This window comes from Pogoniulus pusillus, chromosome Z, assembly GCF_015220805.1.
Source record: "Pogoniulus pusillus isolate bPogPus1 chromosome Z, bPogPus1.pri, whole genome shotgun sequence".
NCBI lineage: Eukaryota > Metazoa > Chordata > Aves > Piciformes > Lybiidae > Pogoniulus > Pogoniulus pusillus.
This window is the reverse complement of record NC_087309.1, coordinates 30,513,053-30,531,657: the sequence shown is the minus strand read 5'-3', so window position 1 is coordinate 30,531,657 and position 18,605 is coordinate 30,513,053. Positions and strand designations below refer to the sequence as shown.

The following is an 18,605-nucleotide window of genomic DNA, read 5'->3' as shown; positions in this document are numbered from 1 at the left end:
TAACAGCTATCCTAAACCTTGATTTTCCACTCATCATTATCCACCCTCCTATGTATGAAGGAAAAAGAAAACATGTAGTCTGATAATTTCATGCTCTCTGCCTCCCCTCATCACACATTTGCAACAGTTTAAAGTTCAAAGCATCTACTGCACAGCAAATCATAAACTAATCTAAAGATCTGCTATCAAGTCGATAGTTCACTTGCAGAACTGCCTGAAAAGTGAACACAAATAAAAATACTGCAGCTCCTAAGAATCAACTCTCTTTTTAAATTTCCCCCCCTTACTTTTAAAGATGTGACTGGTATTATAAGAAAAACGAAACACTGAAATAGTTTAGATTAGAAAGCTAATTGAGAATGATTTTACTCACCTCATTATACCTCCTTAGGGGTATTTTAATACAGCATCTATCATTTTCCAAATGAATAAATAGGCTGTGTATGATATCCACAGTATATCCATCATTTTTGAAGTCCTAGACAAAGTTTTTATGTTAGCAGAAAATTAAGTACCATTTTCTTACCTGCTGTAACAAATGTCACCTAGATAAAAGTAGTTTACATATCAAAGAATAATGATAGCTAAGGGTGGCTAAAAACTGAAGCAATCTCTTTTTTTTCTGCTGTAATTCATAGAATCACAGAACGTCGGAGACTGCAAAGGACCTTGAAAGATCATCTAGTCCAACCCCCCTGCCAGAGCAGGATCACCTATACCAGATCACACAGAAATGCATCCAGGCATGTTTTGAGTATCTCCAGAGATGGAGACTTCACAACCCCCTTGGGCAGCCTATTTCAGTGTTCTGTTGCCCTCACAGTGAAAAAATTCCTCCTCATGTTTAAATGAAACTTCCTATGCTTTAGCTTCCACCCATTGCCCCTTGTCCTGTCACTGGGCATTACTGAGAAGAATCTGGCTCCATCCTCTTGGCACTCACCCTTTACATATTTATAAACATTGATAAGGTCACTTCTCATTCTTCCCTTCTCCAAGCTAAAGAGTTCCAGCTCCCTCAATCTCTCCTCGTAAGAGAGATGCTTCATTCTCTTAACCATATTTGTGGCTCTGTGCTGTACTCTCTCAAGCAGTTCTATGTCCCTCTTGAACTTTGGGATGCAGAACTGGACACAGTACTCCAGATGTGGCCTCACCAGGGCAGAGTAGAGGGACAGGAGAACCTCTCTCGACCTACTAGCCGCAGCCCTTCTAGTACACCCCAGGATGACACTGGCCCTCCTGGCCACAAGAGCACACTGCTGAAAGACAATAAAACTTTTACTCACAGTGAGTATTTGCAAAATTCTGCATCCGATCTCTGTAAAGATTGGCTTCCTCCCTCTAACACTTAGTAGAGGCATTGGATATTCTAGGGTCATGGACAAAAAAGAGAAAAGGTCAGTGTTTACCTATATCCAACTGGAAGGCTTGCCAATCCATGCACTTTTAACTTCAGCTATCGTCTATGCTTCTTAATCTTCATATCTGAGCAGCCAAATGAACTAGAGGTCCTGTCATGGGCTGCTGCTTAGCCCTCTGTGTGGTTTCTCCACCCACAGTTAAATCCTAGTGCAGTGCCATTGCCTGGAGTCACTGTGGTAGGCACTTGCAATTGCTTTCATATATTTTGTCAGCTATGTAGTAGGAGGTGGATAGAAACATCCTGGATTTAATCTCTGGGTCACCAGCTGTGTGAGGGGTTGCAAGGCTTCAGAGTTGCTAGAATAAGAATACTGTACAGTTTAACATCTACAACAATGCTCTTATACCACATGAAGCACTACTTAGTACTGATAAGCAAGAATAGAGCAAGTGAGCACGTTCATTCAAAGCAACAAGCTTGCAAGTTCCATAGCTGCATGGGACATATGCAGATGGAATCTAGGGAAGCAGAGGTTCAGGAGATCACAAACCACAATACGAAGCCATTTGAAAACAAAATGAGTAGTGTATCTGTCAGCACTGTCAGGTTAAAGATACAGAACTAGTAAAAGAAAAAAACAGAGAAGTAGCTTGGAAAGAGAAAATAAAAAAAGGTAAAGAAGCTACCACCATTCTCAACATGCAGACAGACATTCTGGACAGCAAAAATCAAACACTGACTCAAGAAATAACAAGAAATATGTATTTGTGAGCTTGAAGGTACTAGAATTTTAGGCTTATTTATTAAAAATGTGTTCAGGTCATGAAATTTGTGTATAATTTAAAAAAATCTATTTCACTTAAGCAACTGCTGCACACTTCACCTTATCCAATGACCTGCTCTTTCCTCTACATAAGAAGCAGCAGTGCAACAGGAAACGAAACACTATCTATATAAGTAGACAAGCTACTCTAGATGGCCTGTAGGATAGTATCTAACTGCAGGTCTTGCTCAAGCTAGCTTTGTCTGTTCCTCAAGACATTAGGAACCTGCAGCAACATTCTCCTTTGGTGAGTCTGAAGTAGTCTCACCGTGACAGAGGTTCACACTAACTGTATGAGAAAGCATCAGCCTGCACAGACTGTGAAGGGTAATCTCCATATGGAGGTTGTGTCACTGCACAACCTTTGGTGGTCCATACTCATATGGTCTCCATCCACCTCTTTGAAAGAGTGCCTGCTGCATTTTTACAGGCCCAGAGATTAAAAGTTTGTTAATTAGTGAGTTATCCTTTTAAGTACTGAATACTTCTATCCATTATGTAGTAGTAATACTTTAATGATATACTCAGTTTCAGTAATTTAATTCAAAAAAACAATTTGTCAGCTGTAGATTTGGTTTGTTAACTTCCCATCAAATTTTCTTACTATGCCAACAAGTGTCAGACATAGTCTACTGCTGTGAGTTGGGATTTCTTAGCTTTCTCATCAGCTAAGAGGAGAAAAAATAAATCAAGGAAGTCTAGCAGAACAATTGACTTTCCAGGTATGAAAGTTCAATCCTTCAAGAGTGTAAAATAAAACTCTGCAAAGATTAATCTAAATGCAAGGTCTAAACACCTTGCATCTCTAAAGGAAATTTAATGTTCATACAGACTCTGAAATGTAAAAACTTACCCCCAGATTCTGCTCCCAAGCTAGACATTAAACGGCTTGGAAAAGCTTTCACCGAGGGTATTTCCACCTTGTGGATGAGAATGCCACAAAGATAGGGTTTATCTGGTAGAATCTGATCATCAAGTTTCTGGTAGGTTGGTGAAACAAACAGGAATCCTCCCAAGTCTTCTGTACCAAGGAACTTTCCAGTAAAAGTAATATATCCCATGTTTTTTATTAACTTTCCTGTAGAAAGATGGAAAACACCTTTGCATGTCTGGAGAAGTTAATACATCATGGGAAGAAAACCACTCTAACCAGTGGTCCCCAAGAGACAAGTAAGTCAGACAGCATCTCTCACATCTTCCCAGAAGTCCGACAGATACCTAAACCCAAATGCTCTATATTTACTGATTAAATTAACTTTTATATTTTCCAAAAGCACTGTTCCAGAAGAAACTAGTTGATGATCTGCTATCATACACACACACACACACGCACACATGTAACAGTATGGTACCTCTACAAATGAAGTTCTAGATGTCACTGCCTGAAAGACTTGTATCCATAGTCTCCAACACAGTATGACTGAACAACATAAAAACCTACCAACAGGAAGTTTATAGAGGTATGAAACAAAACTTTTTTATTATTCCTGTTGCTTATGTAGAACCCAAGGCTAACACTGGAGATTTTTCAATGGAATCATTAGACACTCACAGACACTTTTAAGAAAAATTAGGTATTGACTTAAAACTTTAAAAATCAGCAAGAAAGTATTAGAAAGCAGTAAGCAAGCCTTTCAAGTTACATACCATTCTCTGCATCCTTATAGATGTCAATAAATAATTTCAACATTTCAGCTGGAAAGATTTCTTCTTCTGGTAAATGCTGCAACAGAATGATAATTTCCGCCTGACCCAAACCATGCAATCCAGTTGTTGAGAAGTACCAGCATTTTTTGGAACAATCTTTAATTAAAAAGACAGATACATCATAGTAATGTTGTTTTATAGTCAGAAAAAGAAAGCTAGATTTCATGGAAACGAAAATGTGCACTACTTACAAGTCATTAGCTTGACATTTACAAGCAAGTTTGCATTTAGGATAAAAGTTACTGGATAAGGATTGCCTTCTGCAAGCAGACAGATGACCTGTTGGTGAGACGGCTGTTGTTCCACCAGAGGACCTGAATAATTTAATACACAATTTAGTTCAACATATCAAGCAACCACTTAAAATAAGAATTACAGATCAAAGCATAGCAAATACTATATCATCCTGTCTTAAGAGGGTGGTAATTATTCTCAAATCTAGAACAGCCACGGAGCTACCAATGATCAGCTTACACTAAGAGTTGAGGAATGTATAAAACTAAGGCAGTAACTTGTAACAAAGGTGCACACTAGGTCTAACATTCATTTTGTAACCAATGAATAATTTTATATACTGCCTTTTCATCCATACACTGGTACTGGTAAGTACCACCAATGTGCATTCACTACTACGATGCATTGAAATGATAAAGCATTCTCTTTCTACATTTGACCTTATTAATGATGCACATTCAATTATCAGACAATGCACTGTGCAGCAAATAAATGAGATTAGAATTGTACTGAAAGAAGAATTATATACACACAAGTCCATATTTAGAAATCCTGTATCAAAAGATTAAACAGTTTTCTCAAATTTTACCTTTTTCTTTTTCACTCACTGCAAGCAGAAGTGGTGGCAGTTGATCGCCATCAGGAAAAAGGCTGACTGCTCGACTGACACAGTTTTCAACACCACAGAGTTGTCTGTAACGTGAAGGACTAGGAAATGTAACACCTGCAGCCTGAGGAACTGAATTCAAACTAGTGCTCACAGCTTTTGCAGCAGAACACTCTTCAGTTTCTACAGTGTCAAGTGTAAATCTGTGTGCCACCTCAGCTCGGCCTGCAATAGCTTGCCGTGCATCATGTGAAGAGAAAGAAGAATGTAACTCCGCCATTCTTGTAACTAGATTAACTTCTTCAACAGGTTCTGAATTTACATTAGTTGATGCATCATCTGCCTCTGGTTTTACAGCCTATGAAGAAGAAAAATTAAAAAGTCTACACTCTTGTCTCACAACAGCTAAACCTTTATTTGTTCAGCAACACAAAGTTTGTATCAGAGTACTGAATATTAATTATTTAGTATAGAATAGTCAGATATAACACAATCAACAATAAACCAAGTACTCTCCAGGAATCTGTTTAGCATTACTGTTTCCTCACTCACAGCTACTGAACACTGTCATCATTGTAACTTGCCATCATACGATCTGCAAATGTATTTCTATTTCTACACTATCTACTGATAGCTGAGTCCAGCATTTTATAGCCTGATTAATTTCCAGTTTGGAGTCAAACCTATACTGCACCCCCAGCAAAACAGGTATGACAAACTATGAGCACAGGCATATTAGAACATAATCTGTCAAAAGATACAAAACATCATGAGGTGTGCCACTGCCTTTCAAGTATGCTAAAATGTATACACGAACAATCCTACAGAGAGGGGAGGAGAGAGAGGGGAGATGAGGAAGGGGGGAGTGAAAAAGAACACCTTCTGATTTGCATTGCATCCAGTGACAGTATGTTCAGGATTATGGGCTACTCATGCATGAGTTGGCAGGGCTCACTGAAAGGGCTTTAAAAGTGGGAAGAGGATAGAAACAGGCTCATGCTAGTGCCGGTGGTGAAACTGATAGCCCAGCTCAAGTGCATCTACACAAATGTATGCAGCACAGTCAACAAACAGGAGGAGCTGGAAGCCACTGTGCAGCAAGACAGCTATGACATAGTTGCCACCACAGAAACATATCAGGATGACCGTCATGTCTGGAGTGATACAATGGATGGCTTTAAGCTCTTCAGAAGGGATAGGCAGGAAAGGAGAAGTGTTGGATTGGCTCTGTATATTAAGGACTGTTTTGGCTGTGATGCTGAATGCTTATGGGTGAGGATGAGGGGGAAGGCCAATGACACAGATATCCTGTTTGAAGTCTGTTACAGACCACCCAAGCAGGATGAAGAGATTGATGCAGGGTTCTACAGAATGCTGGTAGAAGTCTCCAAAAGGACAGCACTTGTTCTTGTGTGAGGCTTCAACTTACCAGACATCTTATTGTAAATACAACACAGCAGAGAGGAAATACTCCAGGAGGTTCCTGGAGCATGTGGAAAGCAACCTCATGACTCAGCTGATAAGTGAGTCTACCAAGGAAGGTGCCACACATTAGATCTGTTGTTTACTAACAGAGAAGGTCTGGTGGGTTATGTGATAGTGGGATGACTGTCTTGGGCTTAGCATCCACAAAGTAATGGTGCTCTCAATTCTTGGTAAAGTAAGGAGTAGGGTCAGCCAAAGTACTATCAGGGACATCTGGAGGGCAGACTTTGGCCTGTTCAGGTCACTAGTTGAAAGAGTCCCTTGGGAGATGGCCCTGAAAGGCAAAGGAGTCCAGGCAGAATGGGTGTTTTTCAAAAATCAGCTGTCAGAGGCACAGGAGTGGACTGCCCCCATGTGCTGTTAAGAGGGACTTACACAGAAAACGACTGGCCTTGCTGAACAGGGAGCTTTTGTAGGCACAAGGAGGAGAGTTTACTACTTCTGTAAGAAGGGGAAGGCTACTCAAGAGTTGTACAGGGATTTAGTCAGGATGTGCAGAAAGAACATTAGGAAGGCAAAAGCCCAATCAGAACTCAGTCTGGCCAGTGCTGTAAGAGATATTAAAAAGTGTTTTCTACAAATACATTAACAACAAGAAGAGAGTCATGCAGAATCTCCATCCCTTAATGGATACAAAGAGGAATACTGTCACCAAGGATGAGCAAAAAGCTGAGGTAATTAATGACTTCTTTGCCTCGTAACGGTCAGAGCAATTATCTTCATGGTATTCAGCCCCTGAACTATAGGGGCAGATGAGATCCTCCTGAGAACAGCGAGTAAGCTAGTGGAGGAGCCTGTCAAGCCACTTTTCACCATTTATCATCAGCCCTGGTTAATAGGGGAGGTCCTGGATCTCTGGAGGCTTGCCAATGTGATGCCCATCTACAAAAAAGGGCTGGAAGGAGGATGCAGGAACTACAGACCTGTCATTATGACCTCGGTATCTGGGAAGATTATGGAGCAGTTCATCTTGGGTATGCTCACATGTCAAGTACAGGAAAACCAGGTGTTTGAAGCAGGCTAGAATGTTTTGGTGAGAGAAAGTAGATAATTGGCTGTGAAAGGAAAACAATGGTTATGTCTCCTTCCCTCACAGTCTCACTGAGAGGTATGGGAACAAGAAAGTAAACATTAGATAACACTTTTCGCCATTTTCTCACTCTGCTTCTGGCTTCAGACTGAGCTAAATCTCCCTAACCTCACTGCCACTAACCTTGCTCCTTAACCTCTTGGCTGAACCTCTTTTCTTCCTAGGACTGGGGTAAGGCTGAGAGGGGCAGGGGGAAGGTGCAGGGGTGGTTGAGAGCCCCTCCTGAGGACTCAGGTTTCTGGGAGGGTAGTTGTGTTTCTGTATTGTTTTTACCTTGTATATTTCTGTATATAACTGTATATATTGTAAATAACTGCTTGTATATTGTGCTAGCTGTAAATAAATAGCTTCATTTATATTCCCAGAGCACGACTGAGTTAGCTGGGGTTCTTTCTAAAGTGTGGGGGGGCGGGTAATAGCCAAACCACCACACCAGGGGATCATCTTCAGCCAGCATGAGTTCATGAAGGGCAGGTCCCACTTAACCAGCCTGATCTCCTTCTATGATTAGGTGGCCTACCTAGTGGATAAGGGAAAGCCTGTGGATGTTGTATACTAGATTTTAGTAAAGCATTTGACACTGTCCCCCATAGCACTCTCTTAGAGAAGCTCATAGCTTACAGCTCAAGAAGTACTTTGCTAGACTGAAAACTAGCTGGATGGCCAAACCCAGTAAGTTGAGATAAATTGAGTAAAATCCAGCTAGCGACCAGTCAAAAGCAATGTTCCCCAGGGCTGGGGCTGGTCCTGTTTGATATCTTTAACAATGGTTTCAGATGAGAGAGGATTGAGTGTACTCTCAGTAAGTTTGCAGACAACACAAAATTAAGCAGAGGTGTTGATCTCCTTGAGAGTAGGAAGAACCTACAGAGACTTCACAGAATCATAGAATCAGTCATGGTTGGAAGAGACCTGAAGGATCATCTAGTTCCAACCCCCTTGCCATGGGCAGAGGCACCCTACTCTAAATCAGGCTGGCCAGAGTCCCATCCAGCCTGGCCTCAAACTTCTCCAGGGACAGGGCCTCAACCACCTCCCTGGGCAACCCTTTCCAGGATCTCACCACTCTCACAGTGAAGAACTTCCTCCTCATGTCCAGCCAGACTTGGACAGGTTGGATGAGTGGGCTAAGGTCAATTGTATGGTTTAACAAGGCCAAGTGCTCGATCCTACACTTGGGTTACAACAACCCCAGGCAATGTTACAGGCTTGGGGCAGAGTTGCTAGAAAGCTGCCTGGCAGAAAAGGGCCTGGGGTTGCTTACTGACAGCTGGTTGAACATGAGCCATCAGGGTTTTCAGGTGGCCAGGAAGGCCAAAAGCATCCTGACTTGTATCAGAAATGGTATGGCCAGAAGAAGTAAGGAAACAATTGTGCCACTCTAATTGGCATTAGTGAGACTGTACCTGAAGTACTGCGTTCAATTTTGGGCACTACAGTGTAAGAAAGATATTGAGGTACACGAAGTGGGTACAGAGAACACCAATGCAGCTGGTGAATGGTCTGGAGAACAAGTCGTATAAGGATTAGCTGAGGTTGCTGAGATTATTTAGCCTGGAGAAGAGACCTTATTGCTCACTACAGCCACCTGAAAGGGGGTTGTAGTAAGGCTGGCCTGGCCTCTTCCTCCAGGTAACTAACAGGACTAGTGGTAATGCCCTCAAGCGGTGCCAGGAGAAATTCAGAATGGATATTAGGAAGAGTTTCTTTACTGAAAGAGTAGTGAGGCATTGGAATAGGCTACCGAGGGAAGAGGTGAAGTCACCATTCCTGAAGGTGTTCAAGAAACAAGTAGATGTGTTACTTCAGAACATGATCTGTTGCTCATGGAGGTGATGAGTGGAAGGCTGGGCTTGATTTAGAGGTCTTTTCTGACCTTAATGAATTTATGATTCTATGATCTAATGTAAAAAAGCTAATCATTTCAATATTACTTCACACTAGAAGCAACATGCAGATTTTGGTGCGCTCTACAATGTAGTATTGTAGGACATTAAACAAATTCTGGTTAGCCTAATCCAATAGGCAAACTATAGCAAGACACTGGGAAAACTGCCACAGACTTCTACAGTAACCATATTACTACTGACAAGTTTCAGAATTATGTCTTAGGTTACCCTCATAGAAGCAGTTATGCAAAGGCTGTGTAGAAAATATGTCTAGATTGGAAAACTTTCTGCTATACTGTTTTCAAAGTTCACATACACCTCAAACCAAACATGGTTTCCTTTGAAGTACTGTCTACAGAATATTTCTATCTCAGGATATCACATCACTCTGCAAAAGTTGTGAGGCAGAGGTTGTATTATGGTTGTCCAGGGGCACCCCAAATTCCTTCTTAATTCCTTCCACTCCATGGGTTTGAATGGGAGAAGAAGGCGTGGAAACAGCTTCCCCCACCCTGCACTGTGTGCTTAAAGGGGGGCCGCAAAAGGCTGACCCGTGTGGAAGCTTGCGCTGGTATTGGTTTGGTGGTTGGCTGGGTTTTGTGCCCAGTATAAATGGTAAATGGACACTCTGTCTAGAAAAACGGTAAATAGAGCAAAAGTTCCTGCCTTGAGAGTTCCCATCTTGAGAGTCCCCTACCACTGCGAAGGACAGATTCCTTCCATGACTGGACCATCACCGCTTTTGGACAGCTCCTACCTTTGTATGGCTCTTAGGTTTATCCTGTGCCTGCTTTTGGATGGTTCTTCCCCACCTTTGCACCCTTCTGTGCAAACCTGCAGGCTTGGCAAGCCCTGGGGTCCTTTGAGAGAGCCAGCGGCATCTGGACTGCCCTCTCTTAGACCATATCAGTATCCAACTCCCTGGCTGCCTCTGGGAGGACCCTAGCAGTTTTGGCTCTCCCCTGCCACTGTGAAGGCAACATAGCTTCACGACCATCCCACTCGGGAAGAAGTGCTCGAGAGACTTCTGAGTTTGGTGGCTCTGCCACTTGCTTTGGACTTCTGCTGCATGGATCTCTGTTATTGGGTATTGCCTAAAATGTCAGTGGGCTGCTCCTGCAGAGGAATCCAGCAAGGGATCATTGCTGAATGCCTACACCACCTCCCTGAGTAAGACTCGCTATTCCATTAATCTTCTGTTTAGCCTGATTGATAATGGGGTAAAGCTGTTTATAGCTTAGCCTTTTCCATTTCCTGACTTCCAAAGTATCTAAATTTAACTATAATATCCTTTTGGAAGATATTTCTGATCGAACTGAATCTGTCAATAAACTAAACTAATTTTTGTATATAGTTTGGGGGTGAAATTCCAGGAAAATAAAATAATTTTATTTTTTGTAATTCCTGGCTTGGCCACATGAAATCCCTGCCTCAATGACAATAGTATGTAAGGGGCCCCATCAATTTGTTAGCAATGTGTTTCAAGAAGTAAGAAGTGTGTGCAATTGCATGAATTAATTCATGTTATATCCATTTCTGTCAAGTCAGAGTTAACAAGACTTACGTTTGGTGATAACCCCTGTGCTATAGGTGAAAGTCTTCTTGCATCTTCTATTTCATCACATGCAAGAGGATTCACAAAATCAACTCTCCTCTCCTCTCTGGGAGACAGCTCTAGGAAAGGTTAAGAAAACAACACCAACTCCATACTGCACCGTTCCAATAGGTGAAAAGGATACAAATGAAGCCACTCTTTTCCCAGCACTTTTATACAGCTTAGGAGACTTCTCGTTTGTACTGTGTCTGGTTTGTATTACAGCTATCCTGCAAGTAGTAACTTTTTCCTAAACAATTAGTGATAGTTGTTTTTTATTTTTTTACTGTAAGGCTCAGTCACAACACAAACCAGAAATCTCCTAAACTATATAGAAACATTGATATTACTACTTACACACATAAAAAAAACCCAATATAAACAGAGAGGACAATGAAAAAAAGTAACATCCACCTTTCATAAGCAGAGACTAAAGACTTAGTCTCTCAGAGGTAATTAGTGATACAACAAGGAGGAATGGCCTCAAGCTGCGACTGGGTAGGTTTAGACTGGGTATCAGGAAAAAAAATTCACAGAAGAGTGGTCAGGCATTGGATTAGGCTGCCCAGGGAGCTGGTGGAGTCACCAACCCCGGGTGTGCCTAAGTCGTTTGGATGTGGTGCCTGGAGATATGGTTTAGGGTGAACCTTCCAGAGTAAGGTTACTGGTTGGACTTGGTGACCCTGAGGGTCTTTTCCAACCTGAACGTTTCTGTCATTCTGTGATTCACACATGGCATCAAAACTGGGAATTAAAAGTCATTTTCCAGTGTCTTAATTCAGAGTTTCTACTTCCCATAAAAAGTAGCACTCTAATAAGTATGCATTTATGCTATGCTGATAGTGTTAAGATGTATTATACTATATTTAGCATACCTTTAATATTGGGTTGTCCAAGTACTAACATGGGTGAAGAAGGTGTAGCAGAAGTACCAGATGTCTGGACTTCCCCTGCAGGTGAATCAGCAGAAGGCTCACAGGAAGTAGTGGAACTGAGGTCAGGATCAGTTGAGCTCACCTTTCCAAATGCCTGTGCTAAAAAAAAAAAAAGGCAAACAAAATCCCCAGTGTGGTTAGTTTTTAATATCTCACCATTTATTTCATTTGCACTGTGGTATTATGGCTTGGCTTTTTGCAGAAGCAGTGCACAATTTGTAAGCTAGTTATGGAAAATGAGCACTCGAACCATTGTAGAGAAGAAAATTTAGGTATCTTGATTTGCTACCTACACATTTGCCTAATTTGTTCCCAACAAATTGGAACAGATGTCCTTGTATATCTTGCTACTGCTGCAGTGACTACATTGAATCATATGAACCCTATATCTTAGTGTAAATACCTCTATCACAGTAGTCAAGCCAAATTCCATTCAGGCAGCATTAAAAGCCTCTTGTGTTTTCAACTCATTTAAATAATAATGAGGACCTAGATGAGGCTCTGGCCAGCCTGATCTAGGGTATGGTGTCCCTGCCCGTGGCAGGGGAGCTGGAACTAGACAATCTTTGTGGTCCCTTCCAACCCCGACTGGTTCTATGATTTTTTTTCCTCCTGATGTTTCCATAATCAGAGATGTTTAGCTCTCAGTTAAGGTGACCTTATGACTCATTATTGAAGCAGTTGCAAAAATATCATGACAGAAAGCTAGACAAAATGGGCAAATAACTAGTGCAAATAAGCAAGTGCATGGCCTTTGAGTGCAGAGAAGGCTACTGTGGAGGGAGGATCACTTTTGGCTAGAGTGGCAACAGCTGAACTTGACTTAATAGTTAGACTTTACATAATAGTCTTATGGAACTCAAGCTGTTGCTTGAATGGTTTTTTTTAGACAAATCACAAACCATCAATCAAACTCAGTGCTACTCCAAATTTAAAATAAGAACAAAAATCCATCTATGTGGTACAATTATTCTCTCATCTTCCATCTGAGTGCTATGAAACATCATGCAAGTGTTTGCTCACCCAACACACACTCCAGCTGCTGCCTGCTAACACCACACACATTCCCAGCACTTGCTTGTTAGTCCCCAGCCACCCCCTACTCAGCCTGTGCACCCCCACAGACGTTGATTACTGCCCCAGCACACACCCCACAGCTGTTGCTTGACCACCCTGCCTCCAGCCACTGTTTGCTCCTGCCACACACACTCCCTAGCCGATGGTTGCCTCCCAGCCACTGCTTGCTCACCCAGTACCACTACTCCTGCAGGTACTGCTTGCTCACCTGACACATCTCAGATACTGACTGCTAACCCTACAGTCTCCCACCTTCACTCTCCCTTCCAGCCATTCCATGCTCACCTTGCCCCCTACCCACTCCTTGCCCAAGCCACACCCTCCTTCAATCACTCCTTGCTCAACCTACGCCCCTGCAAAGCCATTGTGTGCACCCCCGCAGACTCTCAGCCCCTGCTTACCCCTCCACCTCACAGCCACTGGTTGTTCACTCCACATACACTCCTCAGTTGCTGCTGCTTACCCCATACACCCCTCTCCTGCTTCTCAGTGCACCCTCTAGCCACTCCTTGCTCTCTCCACAACCTGACTCCACCATTTCCCCACCCACAAGCTGCTCCTTGCTCCCACCACACCCTCCCCAAACCCTCTCTGCTCTGAAGGACGATGGAAGGGTAAAGGTAAGAAGACAAGATACAAATTAGTAATTGAAAGAGAATTACAACAGAATAATAATGCTAGTAAAAAGAATAGAGAGATAAGTGATGCACAATGGCAATTACTTTTGGTCCTCCAGGCAGTGCCCAGTATTTCTGGTGCGTGGTGCCAGAAGAGAATAACACTGAAATCATAGCCTGGGAAGAGTGGTAGAGGCTGCTGACCACCCCTCATCTAATACATGCTGGCAATGACATATATTGAGAACGTCCCATTGGTCAGTTTTGGTCCATTGCTGTGGTCATGCTCTCTCCCACCTTCTTGTGTACCTTGACACCAGCCAGACATGGTAGTTGAAGTCTTTGATTTCTGAACAGCTAAAAACATGGTATAAACAATTTTCTTGTAACAATTCTCTGACTTAACCCCTAACATGCCATTTGTTTTTCTACCAGTGTTGTGAGTTGGGTTTTTTTAAAGAGAACACGACAGAAATTAAACTCTCAAAATCAAATTGGAGAGAAAATACAGAATTCTATTTGGAGAGAGAACACAGCAATAGACATTACAGAGCAATTACAACGACAAACACCCTTGAAGTTTCCCCCATTCCCAAAAACTATATCTACACTCCCCAATGCTCCAATCCTCCCCCCTCCCCAAAGCCTCTGCCATCCAAGAGGCCTACTGCTTACATGTTTCCCGATAAATTGGCTCCCGCCACACACTCAGGGCAGGAGGAGGAGGAAAGGAGAACGAATTGACCTTGTTGTCAGTCAATAAAGAGATAGCAGAATTATGGGATTGAATAACAATCTTCCAGTCCTAGGGAAAATTTTTTAACCCTATAGCCCCAACCTGGGACGACCAAGAAGAAAAACAGCTCTATTTTCTGACAAACCAAGGACACTCAAAACCAGGAAAAAATACACCAATTAAACCAGTGAAGTACCTCAAAAAGAGCAAGGAGATGTTAGCTGCATCTATACTTCTCTAATGATTACTGCATTTGCTCAAAAAAAAAAAGAACTTTTTTACCTTTAATATAATCATAGCAGCCAGTACAGACTCTTGCTTCCTTCTCCATGTATTGTAGTTTGCATTTTCGTTTGCAACAAGCACCACAAAAAACCTGAACCAGAGAAAGATAAAGTTACACACTCTACAGACAAAATCTCAGCAACTCCTGAATCAAGTTCCTGTTCATTATTTAATCCTTTTACTAAAACAGACTGCACTAGATAAAGAGTACATGCATTGTTTCATAAGTATGGATGTTGAAAAGGACCTTAGTATGTAGGGGTAGTGGTCAATGGCTTAATGTCCAAATGGAGACCAGTGACAAGTGGCATCCCTCAGGGGTCAGTATTTGGACTAGCACTAGTTAATATCTTTGCTGGTGATCTGCTCGGTAGAACTGAGGGCACCTTGCAACAGGTCTGTGGACACTATCAAGCTGCGTGGTATGGTTAACATGCAGCAAGAAGTGGTGTCCCTCAGGGGTCTGTACTGGGACCTGTACTAACACTTTTACTGATGATATAGACAGTGGAATCAAATGCACCATCAGCAAATTTGCAGATGGCACCAAGCTGAGTGGTGCTGTTGATAAGCCGGGGGGGATGAGATACCATCCAGAGGGACTTGAACAGGCTGGAGGGGCAGGGCCATGCCAACATCATGAAGGTCAACAAGACCAAGCGCAAGGTCCTGCACTTGGGTCCAGACAATCCCAAGCACAATTATAGGGTAGGCAAGAAGTGAGTGGCTTGAAAGCAGTCTTAAGGAGAGGAGAGCTTGGGCATGCCAGAGAATGAAAAACTCAGCATGAGCTGTCAATGTGCATTTGCGGCCCAGAAAGCCAACCATGTCCTGGGCTGCATTAAAAGCAGTATGACCAGCAGGACAAGGGAGGTGATTCTCCCGGTCTGCTCTGCTCACAGGAGATCCCACTGGCAGTACTGCATTCAGTTCTGCTGCCCACTCCACATGACATCCATATGACACAGCTAAACTCTTGCCAGTACTTCCTCAGATTCAGCTATGAAACATAGTATCACCTCCAGTCTCTTGCTGTGAGCAGATCTAATCACGTACAATTGATCCAGATAAACACCTAAAACTGGACTTTTTAAAGACAATAGCTGTAAAGCATCCTTAAAGACCTGCCAGTTCTATTCTGCTCCCTTGTTCCTGAGGACTGTTTTCCATGGGGTCTCATTCACTAACTACTTGAAGGGCTGGAATTTTGTTTTCCTAAAATTTAGAAGCCTAACTATGCTTCTCATGGGCTACATATTCCTTAAGACAGGATGAAGACCCTTGTTATCACTCTATCCCTCCAACCCTGATGTGTCTTCCTGCCACTTGCCACCATCTCCCACCTCACAGAAACGGCAAAATGAAGGCTGTCCTTAGGCTCATCTCTGGAGTCTGGTTTTAACCCACTCCCACTTAAAACCTGGTTTAGAGCTCTTTCAGTGAGCCCTGCCAACTCATGTACTGATTGTTTTTCCCCCTCTTGAGACCAACAGATGTACTCCATCTGCTGCTAGCAGATCCAGTGCCATATAAAGTTCCCCAAGGTCAAAACCTCCAAAATTCTGTTGGTGGCAACAGCATCTGAGCCACTTATTAATCATGCAGCATTTCCTATTCCTTTCAGTATTCCTTCCTGCCACTGAGCATATTGATTAAAAAATTACCTGTGCCCCTGGTCCCTCAACCAGTCTCTCCAGTGCCTTGCTTTTTTATTTCTGATTTTGACCTCATTTCTCTCCACTTGAATTAACTAGCAAGGGATGGTAATTGGAGGGTTGTACCACACTAGGCAGCCTTCTGGTAACATCTCTGACCCAGACCCGAGGGAGGCAGCAGACTTTCCTATGGGAAAGATCTTGTCAACACATGGGGCCCTCTGTTCCACTCAGAAGGGAATCATCAGTAACAACTACCCTGCCCTTGTTCTGGTGGGCGACTTTAACCTAACAGACATCTGCTGGGACTTAAACACTGCAGAGAAGAAGCAGTCAAGAAGGTTTCTGCAATGTGTGGAAGACAACTTCCTATCCCAGCTGTTACGTGAGCCTACCGGGGGGGCAGCCCTGCTTGACTTGCTGCTCACAAGTAGAGAGGGGCTGGTGGGGGATGTGGTGGTTGGAGGCTGCCTGGGGTCCAGTGACCATGAAATTATAGAGTTTTCAATACATGGAGAAGCCAGGAGGGGCATCACCAGAACCTCCATGCTGGACTTCCGAAGGGCAGACTTCAGCCTATTTAAGGAACTAATTCAGAAAGTTCCTTGGGAAAGAGCCCTTGAAAACAAAGGGGTCCAGGAAGGTTGGACCTGATTCAAGAAAGAACTCCTGCAGGCACAGGAGCAGGCAGTGCCACTGAGCCGGAAGATGAGCCGACGAGGGAGGCAGCCAGGCTGGATGGGCAGGGAGCTGCTGAAGGAATTAAAGATTAAAAAGAGAGTGTATCACCTTTGGAAGAGAGGGGAGGTGTCCCAGGAGAAGTTCAAGGAGGTTGCTAGGTCTTGTAGAGGAAAAATTAGAGAGGCAAAAGCCCACTTGGACCTCAGGCTGGCCACGGCTGCCAAGGAAAATAAAAAGTGTTTCTTTAAATATATGAATGGCAAGAGAAGGGCCAAGGACAACCTCCAGTCCTTGTTAGATAGAGAGGGGAATATAGTGACAAAGGATGAGGAAAAGGCAGAGGTGCTTAACACCTTCTTTGCCTCAGTCTTCAATAGTGGGACAGGTTGTCTCCAGGACAACTGGACTCCTGAAGTGGTGGATGGAGTCAGGGACCAGTACAGTCCCCCTCTAATCCATGAGGAAGCAGTAAGGGACCTGCTGCATCATTTGGATCCTCACAAGTCCATGGGACCGGATGGGATCCACCCTAGTGTGCTGAGAGAGCTGGCAGCTGAGTTGGCCAAGCCACTCTCCATCATTTATCAGCAGTCCTGGCTCACTGGAGAGGTCCCTGAAGACTGGAAGCTGGCCAATGTGATACCCATTCACAAGAAGGGTCATAAGGAGGAGCCAGAAAACTACAGAGCTGTGAGCCTGACCTCAGTGCCAGGCAAAGTCATGGAACAGGTCATCTTGGGTGCCATCACAAAGCACCTACAGAATGGCCAAGGGATCAGGCCCAGCCAGCATGGGTTTAGGAAGGGCAAGTCCTGTCTCACCAACCTGATCTCCTTTTATGATCAGGTTACCTGCCGGGTGAATGTGGGGAAGGCTGTGGATGTAGTCTACTTGGACTTCAGCAAAGCCTTTGACACTGTCTGCCACAAGAAGCTCCTAGCCAAGCTGGCAGCTCATGGTTTGGACAGATTCACTCTGTGCTGGATCAAGAACTGGCTGGATGGCAGAGCTCAGAGTGGTGGTGAATGGTGCCACATCCAGTTGGCAGCCAGTCACAAGTGGTGTTCCCCAAGGATCAGTGCTGGGCCCAGTCCTGTTCAATATCTTTACTGATGACCTGGACGAGGGGATTGAGTTCAGCATCAGTAAGTTTGCAGATGACACCAAGCTAGGAGCAGGTGTTGATCTGTTGGAAGGTAGGAGAGCCCTGCAGAGGGACCTGAACAGGCTGGATAGGTGGGCAGAGGCCAATGGGATGAGATTTAACAAGGCCAAGTGCAGGGTTCTGCACTTTGGCCACAACATCCCCAAGCAGCGCTACAGGCTGGGGACTGAGTGGCTGGAGAGCAGTCAGGAGGAAAGGGACCTGGGGGTACTGATAGATAGTAGGCTGAAGATGAGGCAGCAGTGTGCCCAGGTGGCCAAGAGAGCCAATGGCATCCTGGCCTGTATCAGGAGCAGTGTGGCCAGTAGGTCAAGGGAGGTTATTCTTCCCCTGTACTCAGCACTGGTCAGACCACACCTTGAGTACTGTGTCCAGTTCTGGGCCCCTGAATTCAAGAGGGATGTTGAGGTGCTGGAACATGTCCAGAGAAGGGCAACAAAGCTGATGAGGGACCTGGAGCACAAATCCTATGAGGAGAGGTTGAGGGAGCTGGGCCTGTTTAGCCTGGAGAAGAGGAGGCTCAGGGGTGATCTTATTACTGTCTACAACTACCAGAAGGGGCATTGTAGCCAGGTCGGGGGTGGCCTCTTCTCCCAGGCAACCAGCAATAGAACAAGGGGACACAGTCTCAAGTTGTGCCAGGGTAGGTATAGGCTGGA

General features: G+C 43.8%; 1 protein-coding gene across 1 annotated transcript in view; it reads right to left on the bottom strand.

The window, feature by feature from the left end:
• ZFYVE16 (zinc finger FYVE-type containing 16) overlaps positions 1 to 18,605 on the bottom strand; it is a 47,387-nt gene that overhangs the window by 7,231 nt on the left and 21,551 nt on the right. The window contains exons 4-12 of the mRNA XM_064140698.1: positions 14,443 to 14,536; positions 11,671 to 11,829; positions 10,766 to 10,875; positions 4,720 to 5,095; positions 4,088 to 4,210; positions 3,837 to 3,992; positions 3,043 to 3,267; positions 1,290 to 1,372; positions 374 to 478 (exon numbers count right to left, since the gene is read on the bottom strand). Coding sequence (XP_063996768.1) covers positions 374 to 478; positions 1,290 to 1,372; positions 3,043 to 3,267; positions 3,837 to 3,992; positions 4,088 to 4,210; positions 4,720 to 5,095; positions 10,766 to 10,875; positions 11,671 to 11,829; positions 14,443 to 14,536 — 1,431 coding nt within the window. The remainder of the gene's footprint in view (positions 1 to 373; positions 479 to 1,289; positions 1,373 to 3,042; positions 3,268 to 3,836; positions 3,993 to 4,087; positions 4,211 to 4,719; positions 5,096 to 10,765; positions 10,876 to 11,670; positions 11,830 to 14,442; positions 14,537 to 18,605) is intronic.